General features: G+C 37.0%; 1 protein-coding gene across 1 annotated transcript in view; it reads left to right on the forward strand.

Moving 5' to 3' along the window:
* Positions 1-10,437: 10,437 nt before the first annotated feature.
* The window catches only part of LOC150109767 (bestrophin homolog 17-like), a 226,406-nt gene continuing 218,974 nt past the window's right edge, over positions 10,438-17,869 (forward strand). The window contains exon 1 of the mRNA XM_090409019.1: positions 10,438-11,028. Within this exon, the coding sequence (XP_090265145.1) occupies positions 10,850-11,028 (179 nt within the window). The 5' untranslated portion in view covers positions 10,438-10,849. The remainder of the gene's footprint in view (positions 11,029-17,869) is intronic.

The raw sequence follows: 17,869 nt of genomic DNA on the forward strand, positions 1-17,869 counted from the left end.
ACTAGAAGCATGTACCGTATAACAAGACTTCAGACAACTAAAGACATTACATATAAATACAACAACCATTATGGAAAAACCAGCAGACATTTTTATATTCCAGATATGGTAAACAAACTGCCATTTGAAAACAGAAATCATGTAAACTAACTCTAAAACGAGCCTAAGGTTACACTCGATCCATTTAATCATCGAACATCATCAGACGCCGAATGGTCACTCTGCTGCTCGGTGATGTGCCACACCAGTCCTCGCTAGGTGGTTCTCTTGTATACTTTTCTGGAGGCTTCAATTCTCTAAAGATGAGTCACTCCAGACACATCGTTCATCAGTCTCTTTGATGCTCTGCTATTAGTTTTCAAAGAGCATTCTCTTCTATTACTGTTTTTCTCATTCCATCCTTCCATGCCTCCAAAGTATTTCAACTTTCTTCTGTTAATATTCTTAAGCAGTTTTAAGTTTTAACGATCCTTTCTTAAATCCATTTGTCTGTCTGCCTTTCAGATGATACCCTCAACAGCCTCCTATGACACCACATTTCAAAAGCAGCCATCCTTTTCCTATCAGACTTCTTCAGGTTCTAAGTCTCATGTCCATAATTCATTTTGAAAAAACAACAACATCCAGAATCGTGAACTTTGTAGATGCGAAGATAGATCCATCCTTCCAGATTTTAGCCACGTCTGTAACTTGTCTAGAATGATTTTCAGTGATACAAACAGCACAGATTTCAAGTACAATAAAGGATGATCAAGATAGACAATATTTACAATACATGATAAGACAATTTTTGCAATGTAAAATTTATAGGAATAAATGTAAAATACATATGTGCAATCAAGGACGATTACCATACTAAAAAAAAAAAAATACGCGATGAGGATATGGTACGACGCGTAACTGGTGGTCACATGACTATGAATATGCGATTATTTGATCCAATAAATGATTACACGCATTCACAATTAATTCCTTATATTCTTCGTACTTTTAGTTATACATCATTATTATTTCAACTGAACGTTTCTTAGAATATATATATATTGTCATTATCAGCTATATTGACTCGGTATTAAAAATGCATTAAAAATTCAACGGACTTCGTCTCTAAAATTAAAAATATAAAGCTCAAGAATTCAGATATTATGGCGAGCTTTGATGTAGTGGCACTCTTTACAAATGTTCCAATTCAAGAGGTTCTCAACGTTTAAGTAACAAGATCAACGTTTAAGTAACAAGATCTCAAAAAAGATGTTTGCTCTGCTGTTACATTGTGTTATTTCAGACTACTTTAAGTTTGAAGAAAAAAATTTATAAACAAAATAAGGGATTAACAATGGGAAGCCCCCTGTCTCCAATACTAGCCAACATATTTTTCGAGGATTTCGAAGAAAAGGCCATCTCTACTGCTACACTTAAACCTAAAATCTGGCTCCGTTACGTAGATGACATATTCCTTATTTGGGAATACGGTATGATAATCTTCACATCTTTGTAAATTACTTAAACAACTTCCACCCAGACATCAAGTTTACCATCGAAATTGAAGAAAATGGATCTCTGCCGTTTCTAGACATCAAACTGACTAAGATGTCTGACTCCTTAAAAAGCTCGATCTTCAGAAAATCAACGCACACGGATAGATACCTGCATGTCCTCACACCATTATTCAGCACAGAAGTTATGTATCATCTCTACTCTGGCTCATCGTGCCAGGTCTCTATTGTCAGATGAGGAGGAGCTGAAAAATGAACTACAATATCTCAAGAGAACCTTCACAAATAATGGAAACTCTTCAAAAACCATCTATAAACAACTATACCGCCGTCCTCAAAACACAACACAGAGACACAGGACAACCCCAAGGGTTACATCAGCTCGCTCTCCCGGAAACTAAGAAGAATTTTTTAAAAAATTAATATAAAAACGTGCTTTTCCACTCTTCCTAAACTCAGGTCAATTCTAAGCCAACCAAACAGGCTCACAACCATCTTCAGTTTCCAGGTGTATATAGAATCGCATGTGACTGTGAGAAGCCTTGTTATGGCCAAACTAAGAAGTCCATCCTCCTGCGTCTCGAAGAACATCAGAGAGACATCGCTTATAGTAGAACGAGAGCAAGCGCTCTCTCAAACCATGTCCTGTTCTCAGTGAACACAAATAATGAAGGCCGCAACACGAAATAGACTGGAATACAACATCACACATTCATATATGCCACGATGAAGTAGAACGCCACATAGTTGAGTCCAGAGAAATTATCCTAGATTCTTCTCACCAGTGGTCGGCAACCTTTTTAATATGATGGGCGTAATACTGCGGGCGCCATGACGCTCGCGGGCGCTGCGTTGCCGACTCTCCTTAATTTAAATAATTAAACTTAAAATTACAATTGGCACGAATGGTTTTGAAATGTCTTTCTATATTACTTTTTTTTTTTAGAAATAGCCACACTATTATGCATAATAAACAAATATATTTGCCATTTTGATCGATAAAGGCGCTCGCATCTGATCTGACAGATACATGCTAATTGTTAACACGAATATTCTTTTTGTATTCATTTTTTATGTTTATTTTTATGGTATTTTATATTCATTCATATGTGACAAAAATATGTTGTAAAAGCGAGGTAAATAAAATGATGTTAAAACTTGAAATCTCATTTTTCTTAAAAACAACTAATCAGAATTTCTAAGCCTGAAATGAAAGAAAAAATGCCTGTCACGAGCCCCCCGTAATTTTCAAATTTTATATTGCGCTCTTCATATTAAAAAGGTTGCTGACCTCTGCAAGATGTGCTTTACTTCTTCTTCCTCCTCTTCTTTCATTACGCGTTATTCCCGCTTCTTATGCACGGTCCGTGTGTTTGTTCTTTACAGTTATAGAAAATACTAAGGAAAGAGGTCTGGAACTTACTCCACCTTTACAACGAGTTGCCCATAAGACGCTACTTATGCTTGCATCCGACGAAACTTTTAGTTTCTATATATTCGGGACGAAAAACTCTTGTAGTTTTTATATTCGGCTATGAAATAATATTGGATTCAATATTCACTTAATTTGTACCATCATGTATTATATTTGCACTGTTTTTTCTTTATGTTTTCTTGCATTTTAGCACATAAATGACCGTATCTCTCAGATATACTGCGATCTACGCTGCAAAATTACCGCTGCGAGCTCCAAAGCAGTTTACAATAATTTCTCTGAGGGCGCACTAAAAATTCACTGCGGGCACTGCGTTGCCGACCTGTGCTTCTCACATAAACAGTAAACCTCGGTTATAGTTTGCCAGACTCACATAGCTCTGCCATCAGATACTGGCGAACGCGTGAAGTCATACGCTTGCGTATATGCCTACCAATAGAACTTTAGCCCGGACTGCAGCTTCAGTTCATAGTCTGTTATTGTAGTGGTACAATGTTTCTTTACGGTGTTTTTTGTGTTTGCTTTTAATGTTCTTACGCCTGAAGAAGTCGGCATTCCGAAGAAACATGTTGTGTGTTAGATTAAATTAATTTGTTTTTCTAATTCTCGGAATTCAGTCAGTAAATAATATGAATGCGTGTGTGTGTGTGTGTGTGTGTGTGTGTGTGTGTGTGTGTGTGTGTGTGTGTGTGTGTGTGTGTGTGTGTGTGTGCGTGTGTGCGTGCTCGTGCGTGCGTGCGTGCGTGCCTGCGTGCGCGCGCGTGCAATCCGAGGATGCAGATTTCATATCGTCTGGTAATTTATTATAGTCGTTTGTGGTTGAATGTTGGAAGGATATCTCTCTGTTGGGTTTGATATCCGTGATTGGAATCATCGTAAATTGAAAGCAAACTTGTGACTTCCTCTAGTAGCTTAACGGGAAAAATATATATATAATGGTTCTTTCGCACACAGAGAGTATGCATGCTACTTCTCTTGTGAAAATAGACTTTTCCGTATTATTGTTTTGAATAAATGTTATTTAATGAACAGCATTTCTTTTCTAATAACAACTTGGGGAAAGTGACTTTTAAAGATACTTATGATAAGAAATATTCTGTGTTTATAATGATTTTTTCCCAATTCGCTACAATTTCATTTATTTGAATTTGTACAGTTGATCACATAGATTTTATCCTTAATTAACTGATTGAAAACAAAATCCGAAACGTCTCAAATGAGAATAATAAAAGCAGTATAAGTTACTCGGTCTCATGATTGCCTACTTATTGCACTATCTACGCACCCACCCACCCTTCCATTATTGCCAGTTTGGGGGTGGAGAGACGGTACAGAACTGACACTGTTATGAAACTGATAAAATACTGTATTTTCTCGTTTATCAATTGTAGTGCGTGCTATTTCTACATTAAGAAATAAACTAGTTGATAGCAGACACTTTATCGTGGGTCAATGATCTATCTCCCACCGACAACTGCCAAGACAATAATAGAGCTTCGCTGGTATGTTTGTCTGTGTCCTGTTCGCACATTACACTGCAGTAGTTTGCAAACTTAATATAGTTGCATCCTCCTATCCTACTTTCCCAATAATAACTAATTAGTATTGCATCTTCTTTTTCACCAAGAGACATTTTTCCTCAAAACTTATCAGCATTTATTTATCCAAATATGTTTTCGAACTATGAAATAAATAATAATATTTATTATTATTATTATTATTATTATTATTATTACATTACGCCTCCAGGGCGTCATGTAATAAAGTGCCCTCCCTCGATGAGTCCAAAGACTCATCGAGGGAGGGCACCGACTCCACAACTCTGCGTCTCCACCACCCAATCCAACTACAACGAACCGCTCTACTTTCATCATCTACGAACGCTATCTACCGCCGACCACCACCACCATTAGTATTTTCACAGACAATCACATACAACATAAATATAACAAATGCTGATACACAAAATGAATGCATCATGCATTTCAAGTAATTTATTATTTTTTTTTCTTCCTATTTTTAATTATTATTTATTATAGGAAAAATAAGAAAATATTATTAATATTTTCCTATAATAAGAAAAATAAGAAAATATTATTAATATTTTCCTATTTTTAAAATCTATTTCTAGAAAACCAAGAAACTGAGGAAAGTGAACCACAAAAGAGGAAAGCAGGTGAAGATGTTGTTCCAACAGATGAATCAAATAAGAAGAAAAAAGACAAAACTTGAAGAAAATAAAAAGGACACATAGAAACAGCAGCTGCTGAAAGTACTCCAGAAGTTGAAGCTAGTGCATGAAAGAATCATTTGTAGATTTATAGTGTACTGTATTGTGTTTGTTTATAGTCTAATGGAATATGTGCTTAAGTATATTGTACTTCTGTCAGTAAATTAATTTTATTATCAAAAAATTATTATTATTATTAAGAAAGACCTCCAGGGAGTTAGAGACTCATCGAGGGAGGCACATATTCCACACACCAGCTATCATACTTATTCTTGAATTCATTCACACTGCTTGCGCTCATAACATTCAAACGCAATCCATCCCAATCACGCACCACCCTCTGAGAGAAAAATCTAGCCCTTATGCCCTTCTTTTCAGCCTTCATTTTCAGCTTCCAAGGATGACCTCTTGTCCTTTCCCCGCCCTCCATAAAATAAAAAATTCCATCAACTGAAATTCTGTATGACCCTTTCAGAAGTTTGTATCCCAATCATATTATCCATAATATAATAAACGTAAGAAATTCAACTGAAAATTTATTTGTACTATGTACTTCTTTAGTGTTAACTGAAGAAGTGGTACAGTGAATATAGAATACAACTAGTGATGCAGCAAATATTTAGAACTATACAAGTGATAATAGCAAATAGTAAAAAGTAATACCACATATATAATTAAAAATCTCCTAAAATTACTTTAAGTTGTAATATAAAGATTCATAATGCCAGCAAAGGTTGGTCGATTGGTAGAGCCTCTGCTATTAATGGCTCATTAAAAAGTTAAGCAAGTTTGAGCCCGGTTAATAGTTGGAAGGGTACCAATATTTTGATGCTGTTGGCGCACTCTCCCTCGATGAGTCTTTGGACTCCCTGGAGGTGTCACATTATAATAATAATAATTATTATTATTACAGAAAAGACTTCGGAATAAAGAGCAGAAATAAAAATAGTCTAGAAAAATGTATAGTGTATATGCACAGCAGATAGAACCTTAACTGGCAAATTGCCATGAAGAGTCAGTTCATGATGAACGGGAGAAAGAAATAAGGTGATGGACCAATTCGTCACCAACACAAGAATTCACGTGCTTTATACTTAAAATTTTCCAACTGTTATACAAGCAAAATAGTTACCACTTTAAAAACTAGAATGTTCATAAAAGTCGATCAAAGCCTTATACAAGGGAACCATAGCATCCTTATTTCTACAGGTCAGTGCCATCCGAATCATTCCTATTATCCGGTGTGTTTTTGCTTCACAATTTAGCAATATGTCCCCGAAATTTCAGACCCTTGTTTAAAATCACTCCAAGATCTCTCACATCCTCTATCTCTTCCAAGATATTTCCACCGATGTGTGCTGTACATCCCATCTTTACTTCCCAAATTTCAAACCTTACATTTAGTCAATCGTCTCTGGATCTTTTCCAATACACCATCGTTTTGTAAACCAGGTGACCAAATCTGTGCACAGTAATCCTTATGCGGCCTGATCAAAGCCTTAGACAAGGGAACCATAACATCTTTACTTCTACGAGTCAGCGCCCTCCACATCATTCCCATTATCCTCTGTGCTATCCTCATAATTTTTGCAGTATGTCCCCGAAATTAGGCTCTTGTCCACAATCACTCCCATATTCCTCCTCAAAGATATTTCCATGAATATTGTGTACTCTTCATTCCATCTTTGCTTTCCAAATTTAAAACCTTTACTCTTTGCGACATTGAAGTGAGAACCCCACTCATTTACCCATTCAGCCAATGTATTCAAGTCCTCTTGCAAAGCCACAGCATCCGCTCTACTTCTGATAGTTCTCCCCAACTTTGCGTCATCTGCAAACAACTGCATATCACCATTCAGACCTCTCCAAATATCATTTTCATACAAATTAAACAGCAATGGACCCAAAACAAACTCTTTGGGTACATCACTAGTAACTTTCCTCTTCTGGGATATCGCTCCTCCACAGATCTCTCTGATACCTATCAGACAGCCCATCTCCAATCCAGCGAACTAATCTACTGTTCAGCCCCATCCGTTCCAATTTAATTACCAGCTTGTCATGTGGCAATTTATCAAACGCAACGCCTTTCCAAAATCTAAATGTACCACTGTGTATGAAGGTGTATTGGAAAAGATCCAGAAACGATTGACTAAGGTGTTTTCTGGTCGCAATTTGCAGAAACTGGTGATTAGAGACAGGGGAGGGGGGGAAGTTGATTGAAACATGTAAGTTGATAAGGATTTATTACCAGATTAATGACTACCAAAAACCAGAAGGTTTTGCATAGAATGGGGGAAGGAAGGGAGAGAACAAGAAGTCATCTCAAGAAGCTGTATAAGGAGAGTGTGAACAAGAGGGTGAGGAGCAGGTTTTTATCATGGAGAATGACGAATGATTGGAACTTGCTGCCAGAGAGTTGTGAGTACGATGATGGTGAATATACTTAAGTCGTGGTATGGTAAAGTGTGACAGTGGTACTGCCGTGATGAGTCATTTGACTCCACGGAGGTTTGATGATGATTATGATGATGATGATGATGATATTATTATTAATAATAATAACAATTTTAAATAAAGGAATCGTCTTGAACGTTTACGCAGCTCATCGTAACTTCAATGAGAAAGAAAAACTATCATACACCCTCTGTCCAAAAAGAAACCGAACTTTTCGAAAATAGAAGAAACTAGTGGCGCCACCTGTTGTATCTTTTTGTTGTCGAAAGCGGCAACCTTCATCAGTGTTGTTTCAACTGTCTATGATATTTGTTTCATTAGAAGTCGAGTTATAGTGCCAAGAGTGACAATGTGTTTCCACGAACGGTCGGAAAATGAGTTTCAAACAGAGAGCAGCGATTGACTTTTGTGTTAAACTTGGTAAAAGTTTTATCGAAACGCTTCAAATGCTTCAAACACATACGGTGATGAATGCTTATGCCGTACTCGAGTTTCCGAGTGGTGGTTTAAACGATTTGAAAGTGGTCGTGAGACGCTTGAGGACGACGAAAAGCCGGACCGTCCAAAAACTGGACTGAGCGAAGTTAACAACCAAAAAGTGCATGATTCGTCCGTGAGATTGATTGAAGATGAATTGGGGATTCCAAAATCAACTGTGCACAACATTTTGACCAAGAGTTTGAGCCTTCGTAAATTGAATTCGCGATTTGTTCCATACAAGTTGACTGACGACCAAAATATATATGGAAATTGAACACTGCAAGGACCTCATTAAAACCACCTTCCTTGAAACAATCGTTATTGGTGACGAAACGTGAAGTTTTGGGTATGAGCTCTAAACAAAGCGCCAGAGTGCTCAGTGGAGACCACCAGAAGAGGGGCATCCGAAAAAAAAGTCGCTTGCAGAAGTCAAAAGTAAAAACAACGCTGATTTGTTTCTATTGCGATTCGAAGGACATTATCCACAAAGAATTCGTTCCGCCTGGCCAAACGGTGAATGGTGAGCTTTATCTCGAAGTTTTGAAGCAACTGATAGCGAGAATTCGTCGTGTACGGCATGAATGTCGTGACGACCGACCGTTCGTCAAAACACACTTTCACTCTTGGCACTCTAACTCGGTTTCGAATTAAACAAATGTCATAAACAGTTGACACAACACTAATGAGGTTGCCGCTTTCGACAACAAAAAAAAGATACAACAGGTGGCGCCACTAGTTTCTTCTATTTTAAAAGTTTGTTTTCTTTTTGGATAGAGGGTGTAGTTTCGATTTTACATGTCCACAAAAAGGTTTTGTAAGCATTTCTGCAACCGATTCCCGAGCCAGTCTCTCTTATACGCATTACTTCGTCCTTCCCCACCGCGCTAAAAAGTCAGTGTTTTAAAAAATTAACTCAGCAAAATCGACCACGCACGCACGCACGCACGCACACACACACACACACACACACACACACACACACACACACACACACACACACACACACACACACACACACACACACACACACACACACACACACACACACACACACACACACACACACACACACACAGAGAGAGAGAGAAACGACTGCATCCAAATAACTACTTTACAATGTAAAATAAGAAACATTGTAAGGAGAAAAGGGCGCTATCTACTCTCTTTGTGATAGAAAAGACATCAGAAGATGCATTTATTTAATTATTTTGGGATCGTCTCTGCAATAAACGTATAAATGTCGTTCTTTTTTTTTTATTCGCGTAGAATTGGTTTTGAAAAAAGGTCTCGAACGTTTTTGATATTGACTTCAATCATGATCACTTTTGAATTTTTATTTTTTAATTTGCAACCAAAATTTATATATTTTATTTATACTGAAACTTTTATTTTGAACTATAGTTCTTTCTTTCTTTCTTTCTTTTTTTTTTCATTACTTGAAGATTTGATTTCTTCAAAACCGTTTTGTTTGAGAATACGTTGACGGTTTCTAATTAAGTGCCCAATAAGAATGATCCTACTTTAGTTTGAGTGATATTTAATATTATGAATGAATTTCTTAAGAGCTTCTTAGGAGGATATTTCCTCCACGTATTTAATGTTCATGTTCGCTTTCCTTTTTCTCATCAATGATTAAATCAATCCATTGCTTGGCTTTTCTTTTAACAAGGCTTTGTCTAATTAAAATATATTTATAAAGGGATCCGTTGGGAATCGCTCAACTGCTGCAACAGTTCATCTTTTGGTGCCACCATTTTCTGTTTACGGTTCTTCAGAAATAAATTTCACTTCACAGTTTGACTTTGATACTTTGGTATCTTAGGTTAGTTCTGGTTATGTGTGAGAGTTAGTTTCATGTATTCTAAAGGATAGTTCAAGGTTCTGAAATTTTTTTTTATTCTTATTTTTTGTTCATATTCACATAATTCTGCTTTTTGAACAGGCATCTGCAAAACTGGAATTATATTCTTTTGAGAGAAAAAAATGGCGTTGAATAAAACAGAACAAATTCTATAATTAATAAAACTCACATCGTTTTATAGGAGGTCTTTGGTAGCTTGTTAATTATTTTTTATACATCATCGTCTGTTCTGCATTATAAAAATGTAACCGAAAATAATCACGACGTCACCAATGCAGAACTGTGGATCATTCAATAATTACAACGAATTTATTTCAGTGCTAGAAACTAAACCGGTCATGAGTACAATGAAGAAGCAATTGTTTCCATTTGCCACTGTGACTGTTTTAACACTTGGAACGTTCGGTGGCGAGGCGCAAACGTCCTTTTGGCCAGCTGGCAGTGGATGATAGTGATATCCTGCCAAATCCAATTTTAGCACGCTTTTCACCGCGCTCCCTCACGCTGCATCTTCGCGTCTCCCTGACTTTTGCGAAGTTTTCTGAAGTAACTTGGGCCACGTAACCGTCTGTCATTCGGGATAGCTGCAGGTGTCGTGACGAAGGCTGTTTTCATATGAGAACACAGTTGCTGTTTTCGTTTTCCCGTCTACCGAACCATTCCAATCCGCAAGTCAACTTTCGAGTTCAGAATTTTCTGAATAAAACTGTTATTATTATAGATCGCCGGTCTTGTTGTTCGTCGCCAGTCTGTTTCTTTCATAACTTCTGCAGTGTTCGATAGATAATAGATGACCTGCACGAAAAATTCGGCTGAAGAATCTAGCGTCTTGATGCGCTACATTCCGTGAGAAAGATAATTCGCCAACAAAAGGATTTTTTAATGCGAAGATGACCGTCAGCTATCAGTACGATGTCGCTTCCTCCACATCTGGAGGTTTCATCCGTTTGCTTTTCAGGTGGAGGGGTAGTGTTTGGAAACTTGTATACAGAGAAATGTTAGTATTTACAGGTATCTATGTGCTTCTTACAGTGCTGTATCGGTTTGCCCTTTCTGAAATACAGAAAAGGTAAGTTGGTTTCTTTAACTTCAGCACCCAAACTATCTCATGCACAGACATTTTAATGGCTTTCGTTACTGTTTCTGATTTTATTTATTTTGGATTTATTTAATTTCAACAGTGTCGCACACGATTAATAAAATACCGCAGACCGAACGGTCGCTGTGTTAATCTCGCAAATAGATGTTCACTGGCGCAAAATTTGAATGCGATAATGACACTCCACTGGTAATATTGAACTAGTAAAATCACCGTTTTCAAACCTCCAAAAGAAGCACGTAAAAATGTCTGATACTAAAGGTTGTTTCAATTGACAATAAAAAGCGTCAGTTTAATGTATTAAACAGGAAAATGTTTTCATTATTTAATTCAACGAAATTCTAAGATAAAAATATATTCAGCTAAAATATCGATAAAAGTCGTTCACTATTAATCAATAATAAATAGCCAAATTTACTGCCATGAAATATCAGTCGTTATTCCCAGTATCGTATGAAAACAATAAGTGGATGCTAGCAGCACAAGGCAGTAATTTTGTGATCAATGGATACTTGTGCAAACTATGACTGTTCGACCTCGATGCACAAGTTTCCAGTGGCTCCTTACCTTACTGGAGATAACACTAACGTTACTCAGGACTTTATTGTTTTTACGCTCTTGAAACGACACAGAGAATGATAAATAAAAAGCATGACAGAAATAAAATGTATTGTGCGAATGATATTGTTAGTTTTGATACTTTGATGGCCGCATCGTTTACATCTACAACCACACATCCACAATACACGTGCACATGTAAAATCACACGAAACAAACAAAAGTGAATCCAGAGAATTCAAACGATTATATGCAGTCGAAAATCTTCCTAATAATTACGATAATAAAACACCCAACCCAAATTCATCGTATGATAAATTAATTCTATATATATGATGTAGGTGAATCACTCGCGAAAAAAGTTGTAAACTTATTGTACATTAAGTACCGTCAGACAAATAATTATCAGTCTGTCAGTACTTATTTTTTATTTTATTTTTTTTCAAAATCATTTCACGCTTCCAGATTCAGAGGTGAAATTCACCTCTCATCTAAAAACATCTGGACCACAGTGCGATTCGAACCCATTGCCTGTTTGTTAGAAAGCAGAAACACAAGATACTCGGTCAACCAGGGTGGATATAAATAGCTGACTTGTTATTGATACTTTTCACTGGTTGCTGGTCTCTGTGAACAGACTTTTTCGGTATTCAGAGAAAATTATCGAACATTTGTGTGAATTCTGCTATAGAAACATTCCGAGCAAAATTAGAAGCTGGCTTCATAGTATAATAGTGAGTGCATCTAAACAAGTGGTGTATAAAACGTTAGTTTTGAGCAAACGAGTTTTAGATTAAAAAAAGAAAACATTTCACGAATTCTTACGACCATAAATATTTCAGAAACCTTCTTAAAGTTTTTAATGACATTGGGAAGTATTTATTTCTCTTTGTACGAGGGTGGTCTGAAATGTTCTCGTCTTAATAATGAAGAAACGAATTTATAATTTCAAAATTATTTTTTTTTTCAAAATAATCTCCCTTAAGACTAATTCATTTATTCCGGCAATGCTCCAACGCAATTATCCCGTCCCTGTAGTGGTTCTCAGTGAGATCCGCAAAATACCCCTCTACACTTGCAATCTCCTCTTGATTCGAAGAAAAACGCTGACCAGCGAAGAAGAGTTTTAGTTTTGGGAAGAGAGAGAAATCAAAGGGAGTCAAATCTGAGGAATAGGGTGGATGTTCCAACAATTCATAGTGCAGATCCCTTAATTTTCCCATTGCCAAAACACCTTTGTGGGCAGCTGCATTGTCCTGATGAAAGATGATTTTTTCCTTCTGCAAACCGGGATATTTCTCACGAATTTTTTCGTCTAGTCTAGTTAAAAGATCGGAATAATATTCCCCGCTTATTGTTTTACCCTTTTCAAGATAATTAATAAACAAAATGCCTTTACCATCCCGAAACACCGATGCCATGACCTTTCCTGCTGATGGAACCGACTTTGTCTTCTTCGGGCTGAACAACCGACGTCTGTCCACTATTTTCACTGCTGTTTGCATTCTTGTGTAATGGTGAATCCAAGTCTCATCCGTAGTAATAAATGGACGCACAAAATCAGTTTTAGTCTTGTTAAATGGCTCCGAGCACTGTTCAGAGATTTTCATGCGAGTGCGTTTTTGATCTTCTGTGAGCAAGCGAGGCACCCATCTTGCGCAAAGCTTTTACATTTGCAACAATTCTTCATGCAAAATATATCCTACACGTTCTTTTGAAATGCTTGTAGTCTCAGGAATTTCACGCACTTCGACTCGCCGATCATCTAATACCATATCGTCCACTTGATCAATGATTTCTGGTGTTGTTACGCTTTTTGGACGTCCTTCACGTGGATCATCTTCAAGGCTGGTACGGCCACGTTTAAACTCGACAGCCCATTTCTTAATTGTCGAAAACGAAGGAGAACAGTGCTCATAAACTTTTACGAACTTCGAATGAATTTCTTTTGGCGTTAAACTTTCTTTTACAAAGAATTTTATAACCGCACGATACTCAATTTTATCCATTTCAAGGGATACATACAACAATTTTGCTTCAGACAGCTGTATAAAACAAACTACTTGATAGGATGACTTGGAATTTCACTGGTATGCTTATGGCAGATGTACCAACTCAGAAAAAAATCTTATTGATAGCGTTGCAATCTGTGGTCGAGGCGGAGAACTTATCAGACCACCCTCATATTTGAAAATCGTCACACACTAAACGACCGTATTGTGCATAATCTTTTCTTTTTTTTTTTTTTTTTTTATTGTGACTCTCACCCCGGAGAGGTTGAAAGTCAATATTACATTAATACCGTGGATGAGTTGTTTTCCCCAGTTTTAATTAAATTTTTCTATTTTTATTTATTTTTACGTAGTCCAGAAACCTCTTCCGGAGACCAAACATGGAAGTTTTTCTAGCCAATTCAGACCTCCAATAAGCGGGACGGTGGTCTCACACTGTACGGTGAAATTCATCTTCCATCTAAAGATAATCACAAACATCCACGCGCACACATGGAATGGAGGCTGCAGCCTGTTACTGGAACAGCGAATAAGCCAATTTTCAAGAAATGTTTTCTAATTTTGCATCTTCAGTTTCACCAAAATTTGTTTCTTTCTTATTCGTGATGTTGAATTCGTAATGGATACGTAAAAAATTGGTGGGACTGTTAACTGGCTGTTGGTTTCCATAACAACGTAATGAACTCGAATCACAAGATTCCGTTATTTGCAACTTGGATGAGATTGAAGAATTTTATATTTTGGAAATACTGAATTACTGAACAGGATAAAGGAACACAACTTGTATAATTTAATTTCGTGCTGAATCATTTACATTTTACAAATATTTTCTATAATCGCGTTATATTAAAAAGCGATTCGCATGTGGGTTCATGCATTTCTGTTAATGTTCTGGGTGTTGATACCCTTAATTGAAACAATTTGCAGTATCGTGTTCATTAATAATATTACTATAGATTCTAACAATCATGTTTTATGAAATATAATTTAATGCTCTGTGTAATTGGACTCTCCCTTATCTCAGAAGCCATGGGAAAGAATGCTTTCACTTCCTTTTACTCCTATCCATTGAGTCGATCTTTTTCATTTTGGTGCAGCTGTGCTACACTGATTTCATTGTTCTAGAAATCTCTGCCTTAGCCTTCCACGCTGCGTCTTACCCGTTACCATTCTTTCAAATATCATTTTCAAGAAAATGTATTCTATTTTATTCGTGGGAGTACGTCCTCGTTGGTCATTTTTTGTCCATTTAATTGCTAGTGCTCTTCGACAACACCACAACCCATCCGCTTTTAGATATTTTTCTAAAGTCTTGTTTTAATAAATTCCACGTTTCACTTGCATAAAGGGCACACTACTCCAAACATAATTTTCAATTGATGCTGGAGTATCCCTGAGAAGATCAATGATCTCCTCTCTCTCTCTCTCTCTGACATGCAACTCTATTCAAAGCTTCGCTGATGACCGAACTCCCCATTCCTGTTCTTCATTCACAAAGCCTTATAGTGGTCAGGTAATTCAGGCTTCAAGATCTTCCAGAACCAATGACTTGAACCATCTTCTGGCCATTCTGAAAGTGAGGAGAGTTCAGTTCGATAGCCAAAAAACACAGCCCTGTCTCATTCCTGGAAGAAAGATCGTGCCTCATTCTCCCAACCCCACTTCCGATAATGATCTGATCTCATCACTTTCCCCTTCTTCGGCTGTGTCAGGCGTCAGCCGATCCTAGTACAAACATGTTCATGCCTCTTCAGCCTTCAAAAAACTTGGTATGCTTTTTCATTCTGAATAATTCTTTCCTTAAGCTCAATTCCGGACAATTTGTAATCCTATCCTAAATTTGTAAATCTTAAATGGTCTCAAGCATAGAAATCACTGTTTTCACATTTAGAGAACAGTGATATATATATATATATATATATAAGAGGCTTAATGACTAGAGGCAGAAAGATAGCAAAATAATAATAAAAAAATTACTATTTATTATCTGATCATTGCGAGTCTAGTTTCGTTTCCTTAGAAAACCTCATCGACTGCATAACATGAAAAGATATATATATATATATATATATATATATATATATATATATATATTTCCTTAGAAAACCTCATCGACTGCATAACATGAAAAGATAAATAATATATATATATATACAGGGTGTTCGGGATAAATTTGACATATTTATAATTAATTATATTTTTCCGTAAGTTACATGTATTAACACACACTTCTCTTCATTTAAAAGTTTGGACCCTTCTTCATTCATATACAAGATGTCAGAAAGGATGGATAGCTGGAACCCACCTGAATCATGGAAGAGAATAACTTGTATCATGATGATTCGTGCCCGCCATCAAAATAAGGATATTACGACTGCTGCCCAATGCTCCCTGAATACAGTAAAAACAATCAGGCATGAACTAGAGACTTGCAATGGTGACTACGAGGATGTAGCAAGAAGAAAGATCCCTAGCAGACGATCTGATTGCGTTCGTACAGCAGAATTCCTCGCAAATCTGCAGGAACAGGTGTTGAAGAACCCTGGCATTGGAATTCGGGCTTTGTTCGTGGAGTTGCTAACTGTAGTCAAGCCCTGGATAACAAGGGTAGCCAATGGTAGGCCGTATGTATGGCAGCAGGATTCGGCCCCTTGCCACACCTCTGGGAAAAGTCAAAAATGGTTGTCTGAAAATTTCTACGACTTCACCAGTCCAAATGTTTGGCCTCCAAACTCCCCAGACCTTAACCCCATGGATTATTTTGTATGCGGCGCAGTTGAAAAAGACACCAATCGCACTTCCAGTAATACAAAAGCCCAGTTAATGGATAAAATTAAAACAGGTTTTGCGGCCCTTCCCAGGGAGACTGTAGCATCAGCTTGTTCGAGGTTCCGAAGCAGAATTGAAGCTGTGATCGATGCTAATGGTGGTTATTTTGAGTAAATCTTGTTGATAGTATTGTAATTAACTCTGCCTGTAATGTTTTTTTGTCAATTCATTAAATTTAATAGATACAAAGAAGATTTTCTTTTTCCTTACGAAACTGTCAAATTTATCCCGAACACCCTGTATATATATATATATGTTAAAGATACCAAGTAATTTTAAACCTGGTTTTACTCCATTTCCCAAGTAAGCAAACAGACTAAAAGTCAAGTTTGCGCCTGCAATTGATGCAAGTCTAACTGATCCCACAGGTAGTGCAGGACCAGGGCAACTCGTGGCAAAGGTGGAACAAGCTCCGATCACTAATCTTAATATTTACCCTTAATGCCAAAACACATCTCCAAGAAGGGGATGTATGATGTTTTGTATTATTAAAGGCAAGGGGCCACTACCCAGACCGGTTTCGACCTTTATTGAGGTCTCGTCAGTGGGAGCTAGGCTAGAATTAGAAATACCAAGATTTAGTAGTACAGAGCTTGTAAGTATTTCGCCAAAACAAGTTACCATAAGGTGTTTTAACCTTATTAAATAAAAATCTCTGGAGGAGATAATAAGGTTAAAACACCTTATGGTAACTTGTTTTGGCGAAATACTTACAAGCTCTGTACTACTAAATCTTGGTATTTCTAATTCTAGCCTAGCTCCCACTGACGAGACCTCAATAAAGGTCGAAACCGGTCTGGGTAGTGGCCCCTTGCCTTTAATACAAAACATCATACATCCCCTTCTTGGAGATGTGTTTTGGCATTAAGGGTAAATATTAAGATTAGTGATCGGAGCTTGTTCCACCTTTGCCACGAGTTGCCCTGGTCCTGCACTACCTGTGAGATCAGTTAGACTTGCATCAATTGCAGGCGCAAACTTGACTTTTAGTCTGTTTGCTTACTTGGGAAATGGAGTAAAACCAGGTTTAAAATTACTTGGTATCTTTAACATATTTATACCCAAGGTAAAAATACTTTCTACATATATTTATACCCAAGGTAAAAATACTTTCTACATATATATATATATATATATATATATACACACATTACAAGAGAACATCAGCCACAAATTAATTTGCAAACGTTTTGCTGACATTTGAAGCCATTCTGAATGCCATAGTATGTTGGGAATCACACGGGCATGATCTTGCGTACGCCAAAGTTGAATAGCTGAAGAGTGACAATCAAATAGGTTATAGCTAAGGTTTTAGCTAATATTAAGATGGCTCAGACAGAGAACAGAGTGCACTTTCAAACTATTCTACTAGAATATCAAATTATCTTTTTTACATGTGTAAATCGTATCCA

Source organism: Typopeltis vanoorti, chromosome 1 (assembly GCF_054136105.1).
Source record: "Typopeltis vanoorti isolate ZY-2024b chromosome 1, IOZ_Tvanoo_1.0, whole genome shotgun sequence".
Lineage (NCBI taxonomy): Eukaryota > Metazoa > Arthropoda > Arachnida > Uropygi > Thelyphonidae > Typopeltis > Typopeltis vanoorti.